This window comes from Agelaius tricolor, unplaced genomic scaffold, assembly GCF_023055355.1.
Source record: "Agelaius tricolor isolate 1412-34295 unplaced genomic scaffold, bAgeTri1.0.p SCAF_1, whole genome shotgun sequence".
In the NCBI taxonomy this organism is placed as follows: Eukaryota; Metazoa; Chordata; class Aves; order Passeriformes; family Icteridae; genus Agelaius; species Agelaius tricolor.
This window is the reverse complement of record NW_027269261.1, coordinates 70,018,973-70,035,095: the sequence shown is the minus strand read 5'-3', so window position 1 is coordinate 70,035,095 and position 16,123 is coordinate 70,018,973. Positions and strand designations below refer to the sequence as shown.

General features: G+C 40.6%; 1 protein-coding gene across 5 annotated transcripts in view; it reads left to right on the top strand.

The window, feature by feature from the left end:
- Positions 1-4,491, top strand: part of FIG4 (FIG4 phosphoinositide 5-phosphatase) — a 51,056-nt gene extending 46,565 nt beyond the window's left edge. For all 5 annotated transcript variants that reach the window (XM_071438943.1, XM_071438954.1, XM_071438965.1 and 2 more), the window contains one exon: positions 2,624-4,491. In XM_071438943.1, coding sequence (XP_071295044.1) covers positions 2,624-2,801 — 178 coding nt within the window. In that variant the 3' untranslated portion in view covers positions 2,802-4,491. The remainder of the gene's footprint in view (positions 1-2,623) is intronic.
- Positions 4,492-16,123: the final 11,632 nt, after the last annotated feature.

Genomic DNA, 16,123 nt, shown 5'->3' with positions numbered 1-16,123 from the left:
ACATCACCTTGAACTTTTCCTTGGAAGTATGGAACTTCCTCATTATAACTGAAGGTTTTAACTGTATCTTTTACTGTAGACACAATGATACTCTTGGTGAAACCATAATGTCACAGACATCTTTTCATTAAAATCCTTAGGATTTCTTCATTAGGATTTTTTCAGCTGAGAAGTTTCAGCAACAAAATGTAAACAATGGTTATCTGCTGCTGTGGAATGCAACAGGCCCATCTGTGATTGGCCCATCTTGGATGTTTATAATTAATGGCCAATCAAGGCCGAGCTGTCTCGGACAGAGTCTGAGAGAGCTGCCTTTGTTATCATTCTTTGCTATTCTGTTCTGAGCTAGCCTTCTGAGATGAACCTTTTCCTTCTATTTCTTTTTAGTATAGTTATAATTTAATATATATATATATCATAAAATAATAAATCAAGCCTTCTGAACATGGAGTCAACATTTTTGTCTCTTCCCTCATCCAAGAACCCCTGTGACCACTGTTACACCATAACACCAGGAAGCCTGCTCATAAGTGGGTTGAAAATAATGGAAAATTGTGTGTCAAGGGTTCTGTCCTTCATGACATAAAGCTTATGTTCCTGTCTACAGAATTTTCACTGGAGGCCATAAAGCTACAGGTCTCTAGGGAAACCTGATAGCCAAGTCATAAATAACGTGCTCTCCTTCATGACTACTGTAAGATATTAAACTTATTACGTAAAATAGATTTTTACATGAATATGTTGGAGAAATAACTTTTAATTAAATGACTGGATAATACAAGCACTCTACAAATAGTTACAGCTTAATACAGGGTTATTAATCAAAGTTGGCATTCATGAACATGTGGTTCTTTCAATATATTTTTATCATGTTGATGCAAGAAGGAGGAAAATTGAGATTTGGTTATTAAATGCTCAAAATTAAATGCACTTTGCTGCCCAGCTTCCATTGTACCTAAGGAAAGGATTTTTGAGTCATTAGTGCTTCAGAAATGTCATATCTTTAGAAACCAATCAATAAATAGAGAAGGCATCAATTTAGTGTAATGGCTCTGTTTTGCTTTTTACTTAATTGCCCACTTGCTAGTGGACCATTTATTAAGTGACACCTTTGTTGTTAGATAGTGAACATTGATAAGTTAGTACAGTGTGCTAGTGTCAAATGCCTTTGCTAGAGTCTCAGCTTGGATGCTTTACACTGGTTGAGCAAGTGCTGCAGAAACTATGGATGTTGTGAAAAACAATCTACTTTTAAAGCATCTAAACTGAGGTTTTTTACCAGTTCTGAAAACACCCACTTTAAATAAATTAGAAGTGATAATGAGAAGAAACTATCACATTGTTGAGAAAAAATAAATGTTTTAGAGTATGCAGCCAAACTGTGTGGGAGACCAGTGATTTTATTGTCTCAAGTTCAATAGTATACTTGTATAAGTAATTCTATCATTGCAATCAAAGAGTAATCAAATGAATGTATGGCTATGCAAAGTTGAAATATAAAATTGAAAAAGATTACTTTAATCTGGAATCCTTTTTGCTTTATATATCCAGTTGTACTGGAATATAGGCACACTATGTCCTACATGACACACTGCAGTAATTTTTTAAAACTAATGAACTGTCACATGATGAAACATCCAAAATACAATATATTTTACTAAAATAAAAGGCTGAAAAATGAGGGAGCAAGAGTTTTTTGACAGTTTTAATGGAGATCTTCTTTTAGAAACAGTGTCAAACATTAGTTTGTGCCCATAATGCAAGTAGGAGTTTATTAGGGCATTTTATTTATAGAAGGGCTTTCCCTTTGCTTAAGTGTTCTAGTTCTTACTTGTTTTTTCACCTTCAAAAGAAGAGATTCTATGCATAAAAATAACTTTCTTGTCTCCTGAAAAAGCACACAGGTAGTGAGTCATGACTGTGGCTTCTGTAGAATATGGCAATGATGCTAATATCTGAATGTTCATTGCATTTGGGCTGGTTGATGTTTCCTTTATGAAATAGTGAGCTTTGACAGTGAGTTGCCACTTTACTTTCTTCCCTGAGGAGCTTTGAGCCCAAAAATATGTGTCTATTAGAATTCAAATATGTTATTTGTTGAATGAAGAAGATTTTAAAAATATTTTCATAAAATATCTGAGTGCTGTTGCTTATAATAAATTGACTACTTCCTGATAATTAGATAGAAATTTCTTACCTAATTAATCCTTTCTCTGTGTTGGCTCAGAGTATAATCACTTGTTATAATTGCTACTAAGTGGAAGCTGAATGAAGTCTCTCTTTTATCTGCTGTCATGCTTGGCACAGATCTACTTTAGCTGGGGTATTTACTGACCGTAGCAGATCTGAGGAAGGATGAAGAAATGAGGGCAGGGCAAAGGGAAGTGAGAAGGTATTCTGTAATGGGATTAATGACAACTTACCTAATTACCCTACTTGGAAAGCTGGGTCTTACCAGGTCTGCAGTAGTGATAAAAATCTAGGTAAATGAATTATCTACTGGGAACTTGCCCTCTCATTGACTCTTCTGGATATTTCAAGGAAAATAAATACTCCTCTCTCTCTCTGTGGAAAATTTTTACCTAAAGCTCCAAATATTCTGCATGTTTGTTTTTTTTTTTAGAATACCCATCTCCTCCTTTTCTCAAGACAATATTTATGAAGTCCAGCCTCCAAGAGCTGATAGGAAATCAATAGAGATTTTCCACGCACACATTCAGGCTGGAAGAGGAAACATGCAGCCCCTGGGAAGAGATGACTTCCTCATGTACAGAGAGTACATTCGAAACAGATACATGTAAATCCAAGCTGGATTCTCCTGCCAAATCCACTGGACTGATAAGTTTTAGAAAGGAAATCTAGTTTTGTTCTTTTGTAGTAATGAATTTGTTACTAACTTTTCTATTTATTGTTCTTTACTGTTATCCATTTATTGTATTGTGCTTTAAGGGGAAAGGTGAGTTAATATCTGATTTAAAAGGTTATTTAATATCTTTTTAGCTGAAAGTGTGTCCTAAGACATTAAGTGAATAATCAGAGCACCCAGAGTCACTAGAGAGTATGTAGCAATTTGTGGCAAAGAAAATATGGCATCTTTAACTTTTTTATATTAATTTCTTACATTGTTATGTTTGCTAATAAAACTGAAGTGATTTGTACACAAGAACAGAAGAGAAGTTTTCTTCCTCTTTCTTGCCTGACAGAAAACAGTCTTCTTTTACTGCAGAATATTTTCTGATATTTCTTGAGGTTTTTAGCAAAGTAAGTGCTAGAATGACTGCTTGCAATTTTCTGCTTTCTTAAGCAAAAGTGAAAAATATGTGGCTTATGTCAAAATCAAAATTTGCATCAACACCCATAAACTTTGTAACCCTAATATGTGTCAAAATTAATGTCACTGGTGCTGGTAGCTACAGAATCTGTGCCACATGCTGCAGGGTGAAGATGGCTTGTGACTAATTATCACAGGTTTCTAGTACAAGTCTGAGGAGAACCCCATAATGACTGCATCAGCAAATGAGGGAATGCTCTTCACGTTACTGGGTTTGGACACCTGGAGAGTGCCAAATTATCCTGTCATTTTTCTGTATGACATGCATTATCCTTTTGAAGCACACCCTTCCCATCCCTGTGTTTGTGCTTCTGGGAGATGCCTTCAGGTTCAAGCCTGGAGCCTCCAGGGAAAGCGACTGGATCAGCTGGGGAGATCATGCAAGAAGAAGCAGAAGCTGGGTTAGGCAAGACTGAACATCATGTCCTGTGCTGGGTAAGAGGTAAAGAGGCGGCAAATGTCTAAATAGGTTCTTTTAGGCTTGTGAGCAAAACATTTTTCAAATTAAAATAAAAAGGAAGGGAGGAAGCCTGCTATTTGTAATTGCAAGCTAAAATTCCCAACACTTTGTGGCCCTTTGCCTTGAAGAATCAAGCAGCATTCTTGACAGAACATTTTGTTCCACAGGCTTGTACAGACCATGTTTCAGAATTTTCTGGAATAGCAGAATAACTGGTTTAGGGATGCAGCCAAGTGCACATAACAGATGTAGAGAACATGTTTGTGTTCACAGTAAATTGCCTTTCAGGCAGCTACTGTAGGTTTGTGGCTGCTCACTGCAAACATGTTTGCATATCTTTGAATATTTTATGCAGTAAGTTGCACCTCTGTCAGTAACTCAATATAAGAAAAGATGAAGTGGGTAAAGGGAAAAAAGGTTTCTTGTGATACAAGTTTGTGTGTCTCAGGGAAGGACTTGCATGCAGTCAATGAGAACATGGTGCCTTGAGTTACCAAAGTATTTTAGTGTCCATTCTCTTGTGTTAATTGTTTTGGGCCAAATAGTTGTATTTTAGGAGATGCAAGAATGAATTGTCACTTTAGATAATACTTCATTGCAATTGTCAATGTTTTTTTCCTCTGGAAAAATAAAATATAGTGAATTCTTTTGCCCAATATGAAAATAATTAGAAGGAATAAATGCTTGCTTTGAAAAAAAGTACAGCTGGAGTTCATGTCTTAGTGAGACAAGCACACACTTTCCTTACTGCACTTAAACTGTTGCAAGGAATGGTTTCTAGACTATCACAAACCTTACTTTTGTTGTTGATAGATACTGGTAATTCATGAAAGTTACCCTTGAAAGTGCACCACTTACCCACAGATAACTCAGAAGATGAAACTCCCTTTTCAGCAACCAATGATGTTGTTGCAAAATTTAGGGACAGTAATGATTCTGCAGCTCTAGGAGAAAATATGTTCAGCCCTCAGCAATTCAGACACTCCTTAAAGAAGAGGATTAAAGGAGATTGCTTTACAGTTCTGAGAGCTGAAGGACACCTCAGTGATGGCTTGTGTGATCTACCATCAGTGTACTCTTAGCAGCTGTTCAGAATGCTTCCAAGTGCCAATGTCAATTTTCAATAGGATTGTTTAAAGAAAAAAAAGAGTCCAGTGCACAAAGCAAGACTCCCAGCTTAACCCTGAGTAAACTCAGCAGTCTGAGTGAACCTGCTGCCTAATGCACATAAATGATTATTTAAAATAGAAATACACTCAGTCACCCATCTAACAAGTTCAGCTGGACAAAGGACTCCCAAGGTGCTGCCTCTGCATCCACCTACTTTATTCCATTCTTGTGATAATAAGGTTCAGTTCTCAAGAGTGTTAAAAGTTCTCAATAGAGTTGAGATATTTTCCCTTTCAGAAGCAGAAGAAGAAGTGTGTAAAATAGGAAAAAGCATGAAAAGAGTGGGCTGTGTTGGCTCTGAAGAGTAACATGGTGTTCTTCTTCACTCTTTAAACCATATGGACAAAAGAAATATTTGAGAAATATGTTGATTTTTCCTCCACAATATGTTTAGGTTGTTTCAGTGTGTTTAAAGGTTACATTGCAATACTATCCCAAAATGTACACCTGGAAAATAATGACTTTGGGTTCTTTTCCTGTGGAAGCAGGAAGCACAGATATCAAATTAGGACTGATTTGGTCATTTCTGTGCCACTTCTGTGCCAATGGATTTTGATGCCAGTCCAACAGCTTAAGCTTTGTACTGTGACTGCAGGAGCAGTTCTTTTCTACAATTTCCATTGGCAGTTTCCCCTCCTTATGAGTCCTGTGTCCACTTGTAAAACCCTCTGACTTTTTGTTCTCTTCCTCTCATTTTCCAGAGGGACTCATCTGTGGTCCTGAAACAGGACCTTTCAATGTTCAGACAGCTGCCAGGAGGAAGAAGAAAAAGAGCTGTGTATAATTCTGGGGTGACACTGGTGGCAGCTCTTTGTTTTGTTACTGACTTTCTGAGATTTTTCTGCATCATCCAGGAAGGTTCTCTTGGCTTTCACAGGCTTCACTTTTATAAACTCCAAAGCATATGTTCTGTCAAATAGTTGTGTTTTACAGTCAGAGGAAATACCAGCTTCACTCAGGAGATCATTTCATTCTCCACAGTGGTTTCACCCTATCAGTAATTACATGAACAAGTCCAGTTCACTGAGGGTAAAACTGAGGTATGTACACAGGAGTGTTCCATTTGCTGGTGTATATTCAATCCAAGTGATTGCCTAGAGGCTGATAGGGAGAAATACAATGTGCTTGGCTTCCAGATACCTCCCTCAGTCTTGTATAGATTTAAAAACCTAATTAAAGTTGTCACTTTTGGTGGTGATTCAGAAGTAATGTGAAACTAGTGCATAAAGTTACAAAATATTAATAATAAAACATCATACATTGAAATTACAACCCTTGCAAATATTGATAATCAGCAGCCCCCTCTGGAGTTCTTAAATCTACCTGCTACAAAAAAAAACAAACATTGCAGCTGCTGATCTGTCCACTGGAACCAAGCAAGAGAGTGCTGAGAAAAGGCATGAAAAATGATGTTTAGTATAATATATTAAATAGTGTTTAGTTACATAATAACTTATGTATTGCTTCTCCAGAAAGACATGCTCTTTGCATGACCCAAGGTTTGACTAGAACATTTCTATTCCTTTTTTTAAAATACATTCATCTTTGTAGCATAGAGAGATAGTGTAGTCAAGGTAGGACAGCCAACAGCATGATATGAACCATCTCTGAGGCTCCATTTGCATTTCCCCATTCTAGGTGTGCTGTTGTGCTGCCAGCGCTAAAGCCCAGTGTGGTTTTCAGTCATTGCAATAGCCACCTCTCATTTCCAAAGAGATTTAGATGTAATTTTGTATTCCCTGACAGCTCAGGTACTCTTTCTTTTTTTTTTCTTTTTTTCATAGGGGTTATCTTCTGTTTATTTCCCTTCTTTTTCTTCTGATTTTTTGGTAGTGTGTTTGATTTTTTCAGCATCTGTGGTTCAGAATCCTTTTTCTCACATGTAAATGTGCCACAAGTTGTAGTTTTCCCACTATATCCATCTTCTCCTTTTGGAGTTTTCACTTCTTGAAGCAAAACTCTGTAGTTATAATACACTGTCTGGCTTGTTTTATTACTGATGTATTATTCCGAATTCCCAGCAATGAGACAATGTAACTTTTCTTAACTTGTTTGATTTTCTACCTACTTCCCTGGAAATACAATGTGGATTATGTAAAGAGGAGAAAATAAAAGGAGAAACTAAAGAAAGTGGTAGGATTTTGACTCTCAATCAAATTTAAACCTTGCATGGAGACATTCTCTGCAGGCCAGAACTTCCATAATAACTTCTCCCATAACAAAATTAAATAGCCTGTGCCACCCTCTTCCTGGCGTTTCCCCAGATCAGACTATTGGATAATTGACTCAGATGCTCACAAGTCTAAGCCATAAAACCTGATGCTGGGTTTGAGGTTCTACACTTTATTTTGAGGGATTTTTTTACTTTTCTCCTCCACACCTTGCAAGGGTATTTTGTGGGCTCATGAACTCCCTTCTTAGCAAGAGAGGGATCACTCAGTAAAACCTTTCCTAAGAGAGGCAGGATTTTAAGAAAGACACCGGTTACCTGGTAGAAAATCCTTTTTCCCATATGCTCTGATAACCTTTCTGCAGTAAGTCCTATGGGAGATGTTTAGGTATTTGTCCTTCTGGTCCCCCTTCTTTCCACATAAATCACAGTCCTTTACAGTGGGCTTGATACCAGGAGCGAGGAAGAGATGAAATGTATCTCAGTGAGGTAAGGGAAAGGAAAAGGGCAAATTAGGGAAGAGCTGGAGCCGTCTGGGTGAAAAGACAGGGTTGGACATCAGTGAGGTCTATTTGATAAGCAAGCTGATGCACAGGGAAGAGTGGATTGGCAGGGAGGCTGCAGTTTAGTTGCTAGGAAGTGCAGAAGAGCTGTGCACGCACTTGGGCACAAGCAGAGAACTCTTTCACGTTGCTGGCCGGGTGGGCAGGTTGAGGGTGCAGAGCTGGAGCTCCCAGAGTCACAGAGCCCAGCTCAGTGTGTGAGCACAGCCCAACATGCCCAGGGACACGTGGAGCAGGGGCCTTGTGCTGCTGCGGCACAGCACGTGGAAAACAAGCAGCGAGCCTGCCATTGAGACATAGCCCATATCCACATGAGCCCTGACTGGAGTCACAGCAGTCATTTGGAAGACACATGTGCTAAGCCTGATTTGAATTTCCAAAGGTCACATTTCTCATTCCCCGTGCACCAGGATTCTCATTAACAAGTGTCCCCAGCTGGCCCTGTGCAATGTCCTCAGGACATGCTGTTGTAACCAAGTCGTGCACACAGGGCTTCCCCCAAGGCTTCAGTCTCATCTCACTGCTTTCCACTTCTGGGGTGTCATAGGAGAGGGGGCCATGTCCTGGACACACTACATAGGGGATCAGATTTTGACCTAGCAGGCACATCCTGCTAAGTGTTGTACGAAACCTATGGAGCAGCTTTCTGGAGGTGTAGGCTGGTTTGTAGCACCATCTGATTGAATTCCCCCTCACCTGGTGACAGTGGCATCAAAGCCAGGTAGGCTGTAAACAGAGAGGAGGGCTTCTAGTCACATCAACTCTCCTGGGAAACAAGTTACCCCTCTGCAGGAGTTAATTCCTCCCCATTGTGCCTCCTTGGAGGTACAGACACAAATGGCTTAGCCAAAACACCTGCACTTAAAAAAATAAATTAGATGAGTCCCTCGGTAGCCTTTATAAAACCTGGCAGAGCTGTGAAATAAGTAAACAGCTAGCTTATAGGCTCCCTTACAAAAGGATTTTATGGCTTTAGCCTCTGTCTCATCTATTCCAGACACGGCTAGGTACTCCTCTGGTACAGTGCTTCTCTAAAATAAGGGCGTGTGCCACCTCAGGGCTACCCTGTGTTGTCAGGGGTAGACAGGACTTCTGACTCACCAGCCAGGCTAGAGAACAGGCTGCTCAGGGTTAGAGAAGCTTGTCAATCATCACTGGCTTTGAACAAAAGAGGATTTTGTCTGTCTCCATTGCTGATGGGTCATGGTGCCCTCTCTGGCTATGTCAGGAGCCTCATGCAGGGACCAGCTCTCCTCAACTCCCCTGGGACTCACAAAGCTTAGCTCTGCTTCTCCTCTGCCTGCTGACAGCATGTTCTCCATCTGCTGCCTTGGCTTGGGTCTCTGACGAACATTATGTTATGGAATGTCTTCTCCAGTAACATTTATACCATTAGGGACTCCACAGAATTATCCACTTCCCACTCAATAAATGCTTTCCTTTCAAATGCTGGTTTTGGATAGTGTTTGCACTGCAGCCTGCTGAGCAAAAGCCATTTGGGGAAGTTTCTGAGAGAGCTTCACTCTGTCTGAAGCTCAGAAAAGTGTCATTCACCTGAAGATGAATTACCTGCCTTTTTAGTCAGAAGTAATTGGTCACAATTTGGAATCTTCACTCATCTGCCATATGAATACTACCTGACCCTCATCTACCTCATGTATTCTGCTTTTGGATGTTCAGTATTAAGTCTTTGGATGTTCAGGACTAAGACCCCAGATCACTGAATCTGTTGGTTTGTTTTAGTCAGCACCACTGATCTCCTCCATTTATTAGATGTTGGTGAATTATTATACTCCCATCTATTAAATGCAGAGTATACAATGGTAGCACAAATACTGCATTGGTTAGTTGTTTTTGCAGATGTCCCCTTTGGATTTCTTTTCTTATAACTTAGATACACAGGGTTTGGCCTGTTTTCACTTTGCATATCATTGCCATTGTTGATTTTATCGATCCTTCTGCACATCTTCAGTAGCATGGGTCTGAGCACAGGGTCACAATTCCTGCTCTGAGCAATCACAGAACATCTCTTCACTTTCCAGGTCTATAGTTGCAAATGTGAAGCTGAAAAGTTTAGTCAAGGATGTGTTTCTTGCTAATTCTTCTTCTTGGTGTTAGTTTGTTCCTTCATTGTTTTTTCTGGATTGCACGTTTGGGCGGATTCGGAACTAGATGTCTCTGATTATATCCCCTGATATTTTCCTTCTTTTAATTTTTTTTCTTTTTCAGTGATTTGGCTATTAGCTGTGCTTGTAGAAATAGAGATTGTAGTTCCTAAAGGCAGCTAAAATCCTTTCCATGCTTTCAGCAGTTTGTCACTGACAGAAATTGCAGCAAGGTCCAAGTGCTGAGGGTGTGGTCCCAAAATACCCTTCTAGGGCCACTTCATCACTTCCTTATAAGAGGAGAGGCTATTCAGAAAAACCCTGAGGAGACATAAGCACAAAGTGTCTCTTCCCCCCCTTTATCAGAGGCTTGCCTCTCACAATTGTCTCGGTTCTCTCCTGTTGTCCCCTGAAATCTCCAACAGCTCTTCACCGCCGTGCTCACGCAGGGAGCTGCAGACGGGAAAATATTCCCAGACCCTGCCTGGATTCTCAGTGATAGGAGCATGTTCCAAGGCTGAGCATCTCTGCACAGCTGTGTGTCAGCACACAGGGACAGGCAACAAAGATGGGCCAGCTTGTGTTTGGTCACAGCAGGAAGGGGGAGGTGTTTTGAAAGAGCATCACTTTTCCCACAGAATTCCCCAAAGCTGAACTGTTTTATTTTCTGTTACAGCATAAGTTTTCCAGTGCAAAATAGAAATATCATTAAAACACTGTCAGTATTACAAAGTTTGGTACAGTATGAATTTTTTCAAAGGAACTGTTTACATTGAGCTGATTATTAGCTTAGTCTGTAAATCCCCTGAAAAATATTTATCCTCAGTATAAGTGCTGTAGCTCAGGGAAGGATACAGTTGCACTCCTCACAAGCATAACATGTTTTTCAGCTTCTAATTATGGAGCAATCACAACACCCCTATAAGGAAATTAATGGCTTTGCTATTTGTATGTAATTATATTTCTCTATTTCTCAGTTCCTTTTTTGTTACTAACTAAAAAAAAAAATTGCCAATGCCTTTCGGTGCTGTGATTTTAGAACATTCATTTGCACTCAGCTTAGGGTCATTTTGCACATTGTCCTGTTTGTAACTCAACAACTGCATGAGCAGGAGCATGAGCAGGAAGTTTCCAGTTCTCATCTATGCTGAGAACTGCTCCTGGTGTTCTGTATTTTCAGCCTTACCCTACCTCAAGGGGCTTTAGTGCAGACTCATGCCAGCCACTTGCTCTTTGAATCCTGATTCTGAGACTGTAAACATCCTCTTTGCTGACAGTCTGCTTCTTGCCAACATGATTGTTAAGCTTCCTCACACTCACACTCCCTTCTTCGCTCCCTCATTCCCCTTTCCCGCCTCTGCTTTGTAGTTTGTTCATGCTGGCATGCTACACTCCATGGTCTCCCTTTCAGACAGTACCTCAAGGGGGATTTGGAGACTTGCTACTTGCTTTAATGTGCCTAAAAACTGTTGCTCTCTCTTCAGGCTGGGCAGAACATTCTTCATTTCAAATGACACCAGCACAAAAGGAGGTTGCAGCTACAAAGGCCGTGATGGAGTTTTAACTCTGGAAACCCAGTGGCAGAAGGAAAGTGCACACATTGCTTGGTCTCTGCCTCATCAGGAAAAACTCACTCATAAGGACACTGGTATCTAGTAGCAAGTCTTTCTAACGTGGAGCCTTGTGGGAATACTGCTTTGAGTTCAGTGGGAATAGCACCAGGCTTAAAATGTAAAAACATTTCTAAAACTTAAGCATAAAAACTTTCTAAAACCTGTGATACATGGGTAGAATTAGGCCATACTGTATATACACAGTATTTTCCTCACACTGTACAGCAGCACCACGTTTAACAGCAGTGAGGTTACAGTTTAACCAGGGACATCATTCCAGTGACACCCTGACGATTCTGCAGACTATAGATGCCTTTTGCTGGCAGTAAAAGTAGTTTTCAACATATATTAGGCAAGAATAACTGAAAGACTACATTACAAAGCCTATCTTTCATTTACTTAATTTCCTAGGAAATGCAAGCAATAAAATCAATTTCCATCAGAAAGGTATTTTTAGAAGTGGCCTCTTCCCTGGCCAGACTCACAGCTCTCCAGTCATTGCTTTCTGTGCACTTTGCTTTCCCTCTTTGTTCTTCTTCTCTTCCTACCTTGCCATCTGAAAATTATTTCCTTTCTATGCTCATCTGGGCAGAGAACAGTGGCTAGATACCAAAGTCTCCATTCCTAGGTGGGGATGTAGGCAGGGAAGAAAGTCCATGTGGGAACCAGAAAGAAGCAAAAAGAATTACCCAGAGTCCTGGTGCTGTGTCTGTGTTCATGGCAGGGTGAAAGAAAGCCTCATCTTCTCCCTCAATTGACAATTGACAATTTTGCTGACTTTCAGACTGTAATTTTGAGAGTCAGTTCAGGTGGTCCACAGCCAGCACTAAGTCAGTGGGTCCATGGCCCTGGTCTTTATTGCTTCAGACCACACAGCAACCAACAGTGCTGCAAGGTGTGACCTTCTGCACCAACTAAACACAAAGGGAGTGTGAAATACATGTTTCCTTGACATCCTCTGACACAGGGGCCCCAAGTCAGGGATGTTTTGTTTTTCAGATTCCAGTGTGAATGTGGTATAATTGTTCTCCCCTTCCTTTTTTCACCATGGCTTCTTCTCATCTGCCTGGTGTTAACAACTCACTTGCTTTCACTCACATATTTACACTCTTTTGTCCTAACATCTCCCTGCTGTTCTCTATCTCCCTGTCAGGCAGTGCTGGCCTCGTGTCCCTGGGATGTGCTGCTGGGGAAGGCAGATTCTGGGGCATGCTGAAGTGTCCCTGTCCTTAACTCACGAGCTCTTTGCTATATTCTCTCTCCCCTGTCCACCTGGGGAGGGGGGTGATGGAGTGGCCTTTAGTGGGCAACTGGTGTCTGGCAGTCAACCCACCTCTGTGGGAAATGTCAGCAGAACCCAGGAGAAATAGCTCAGGTTAAGGATGAATCATCAAGAGTTAATGACAGAAATTGCATCTATTTTTAAGATTGCACAATAGGAAAAGACTCACCTGCATTTGGTTTGAATTTGAAGAGGTTTGGCTTACTTTTCACTTATTTTGAGCTGAAAATGTGCTTATTTTAGAGTATTTATCCTGCAGAATCTGTGACACTTTATCCATCATCCATTGTACACAGTGCACATAGGCATTAAAATTACCAGAGCATACAACCTGTCACAGTCCCCGTGCATCTTCCTCTGAAATGTATCCCAGGATTGTGCAGATTTATGAAACACTCAGAAGCACATGCATCTGAGGCTGTGGTTGTGTTTCCAGCTGTCTTCTCAGCAGCAGTGTAGGTGGCAGTGACATCCATTATTCTTCCCTGACCATTTCCAGAATCCTGATTTTGGTTGCTATGCCTTTGCTGAATTTTACTTTTTGGGCTGAAATTTTTTATGGCAGGACAGCAAGAAATTCAAGAGTTGCTGTTGTTTTCATGTTGCTGCTTCAACATATGTTACTGTCTGCCACGAGGAAGAGAGGGTCCACCCTTTATATATATATTAGATATATAATATCATACACATATTAGATATTGTATTTATGCTGTAGTACAATACACTATCCTGCACTATGCTGTAATAAATAAGTTTTTGAATGTGTTTTTATAATTATAATCCAAACTAGATAAAGCCTTGTTTGCCCTAGCACTGTAGGAGAGGAGCCAGATGGGCAGCCTTTCAATGGGAGAGTTCTGTTTGTTCATTTGAGTGAGTCCTGCATCATTGCTGGAAAAGGAAAGAAAAGCCATTTTAAGATCTCCCTCGTGTCATGTAGCCTTGATTTGGATCCTGAGGGCTCTGTACTATGGGTATTTCTGTCAATGGTGCTGCCTAAATACCTACAAACAAGCATGCCCTTAAGTGCTCTGTTGATGGGAGGCCAGGGCACTTGGCAGCCTCCTGGGCTGAGCCCTCTCCCTCTCCTCCCTGCAAGGCACAGAAAGAACTCAGCTATGTCCTTCAGTCATAAGTATTTTAAAATATTCAAGAGAGGGGAGAGAATGAAATCAAACCAGCAATGGGAACACCTTAAAGGGGGACTCCTGTCTCCTTTATCCTCCTCTGACCACCTTTATGTCCTAGGAATTATGCCAATTCCAGTATAATAGGATATATTATATTGCCAATATATAGGCTGCTCTTTGACCTAAATCCAGCAGACTGGGGCCATGACTGAAATCAGTGTACATGTTCACAAACTGACTGAAAGTAACTTGAAGATGACTACAGAGAAGGCCAAAATCCATCTGAGCTCCAAAGATCCACACCATGGTCCCGATGGCAGGCCAGTGAGTAGATATTTTTCTTCATACACTTCTTTGAATCCTGTTCAAATGGAAGAAGGGAATTTGACTATTTTGACCATTAGAAGAAATGTCCAGGCCACACAACAGCTGCATTTGGCATGGGTTGGGTTTCCTGAACACCATGCATGTATTTGTAGGGGTGATTTTCCACATAAAGAGGCAGGAGCACTGCCAGGTGCAGACCTCAAAGACACTTAATGCAATGTACAGTGTGCAGTGAGAGCTTCAAAGGATGGAAGCATCAAAGAGAACCTCTGCAGCTGCTGCTGACTGCAGCAAATAGATCAAAGGACAATATCATGAGGATTCTCCTTATTTTTTATTTCTTAACAGGGATCAAAATCAAACAACTGATCAAAATTTCACCTGCATTGAAGTGATGGACTAGACCACAAAAGACTGATATTTTTCCAAGCTGACTGTGTGAATTGCTTTTGAAACCTGGTTCTTAAAGCACTGCCCTGGCACTGTAAGAGAAGGGGGTGCACTGGCATCCCTGGAAATGAAGCAGGGTTACCCCTGAAGGGCTGTTGAGGAAGGTGCTGTCAGCACTGTTACAGCAGGGAGGGACTAACAGGCTTGCACCTATCTAATAGAAGGGAAAAGATGACCAGGATCACCGTTTAATAAGTTTATTCAGCATCTTTTGAACTCAGCTGCCCTATTGACGCTATTTTTTTTTTAATATCATAGACTTGGAAATAATAGCCTTTATTTAAGTGCTTATATTGAGCCATATCAGCACTGCATGTTCCAGCATTAAGGCTTTGAAAGGGATATTTGATATGAGATGATTATTTGCTAAGCCATCAGGTTCAAAACTAGATTTTTTGGAAATAGGCATGACCAGAGCTGTTTTTAAAAAGTGACCTGCAAACAGCTTTTTAGAACTCAGCAGCTTTGCCTTTTCACAATATGCTGCCTCATATTCACCAGGAACTGAGTTTATTTCTGAGTACTGATGTCCTCAATTCTTGATGTTCAGCAACTTAATTTTCTGGGTTTTTCAGGTGCCCTGCCTGTGACTTTGTGAGACTCAAACATGTTTAGGAAATGATAATATCATAAACTATATCATTTTGGTTGTAGTTCAGTCTTCCTTTTGAATTTTGTATATGCTAGCAGTCAAGTACTCCAAAAGAGTATTTTGTGTGTTTTGGTGCTAAAAATAAATGGCTGTGTAATGAAAGGCATTGTATTTAGCATTAAATTAATGCTAACAGTAATTAAAATGCATTCCTTAATTCTTTAGCTTGGATTTTTGGTGACTCACCCAGTGCCTTTCACTCTGCATCTGGATATTTTTGGAGCATGGATAAATTCCAAGTATGAAATCTCAATTTAGGCAGGACAAAAAGCATAACAGCAGGTGGGGGAAGTGACCAAAATAAAGGCAAATTTATATCCACTGTTTTGATGAAGAGGTTTCCTTCTTTTCTGCCTCAGTATCTTGACTCCCTGGCTCAGGAGATGAGGGTGTTGCAGCCATAGCTGGAGCAGGCAGGTTTTCCACGTGTGCTCTTGAGTGAGGATTTGCAGCTCCCCTCCTGGTGCAGCCAGTGCTGCACTACTCAGTGACCATGTCATGCAGCAGGACTAAAACCCACTGAAAAACCTGCCCTGGGATAGCCACGACCCAAAAGCTCTGTACCTCTGTGCAGCTGCTGGGATGGGTGGCATCCATGGTGCTGACCTGCAAAACTGATGACCCTGTGTCTGCTTCTGTGTTTAAAAATTCCATAAGGCCATTATTTCCACTCACCCAGAACAAGCAAATAGTTTATTAACCCTTCTGAGTCTGCAATCTGGGGCTTGAAGTTTTAAAACTTTAAGTAGTTTAGAAGTTTGGAGTCCACAACTTCACAGTGTGATTGAGGTGGTGGTACCTGTGTGGGACCTACTGGGTACAGCAGTTATTTTATTAAGTTCCTTCAGTGTCCAAACAAATTCCACATCT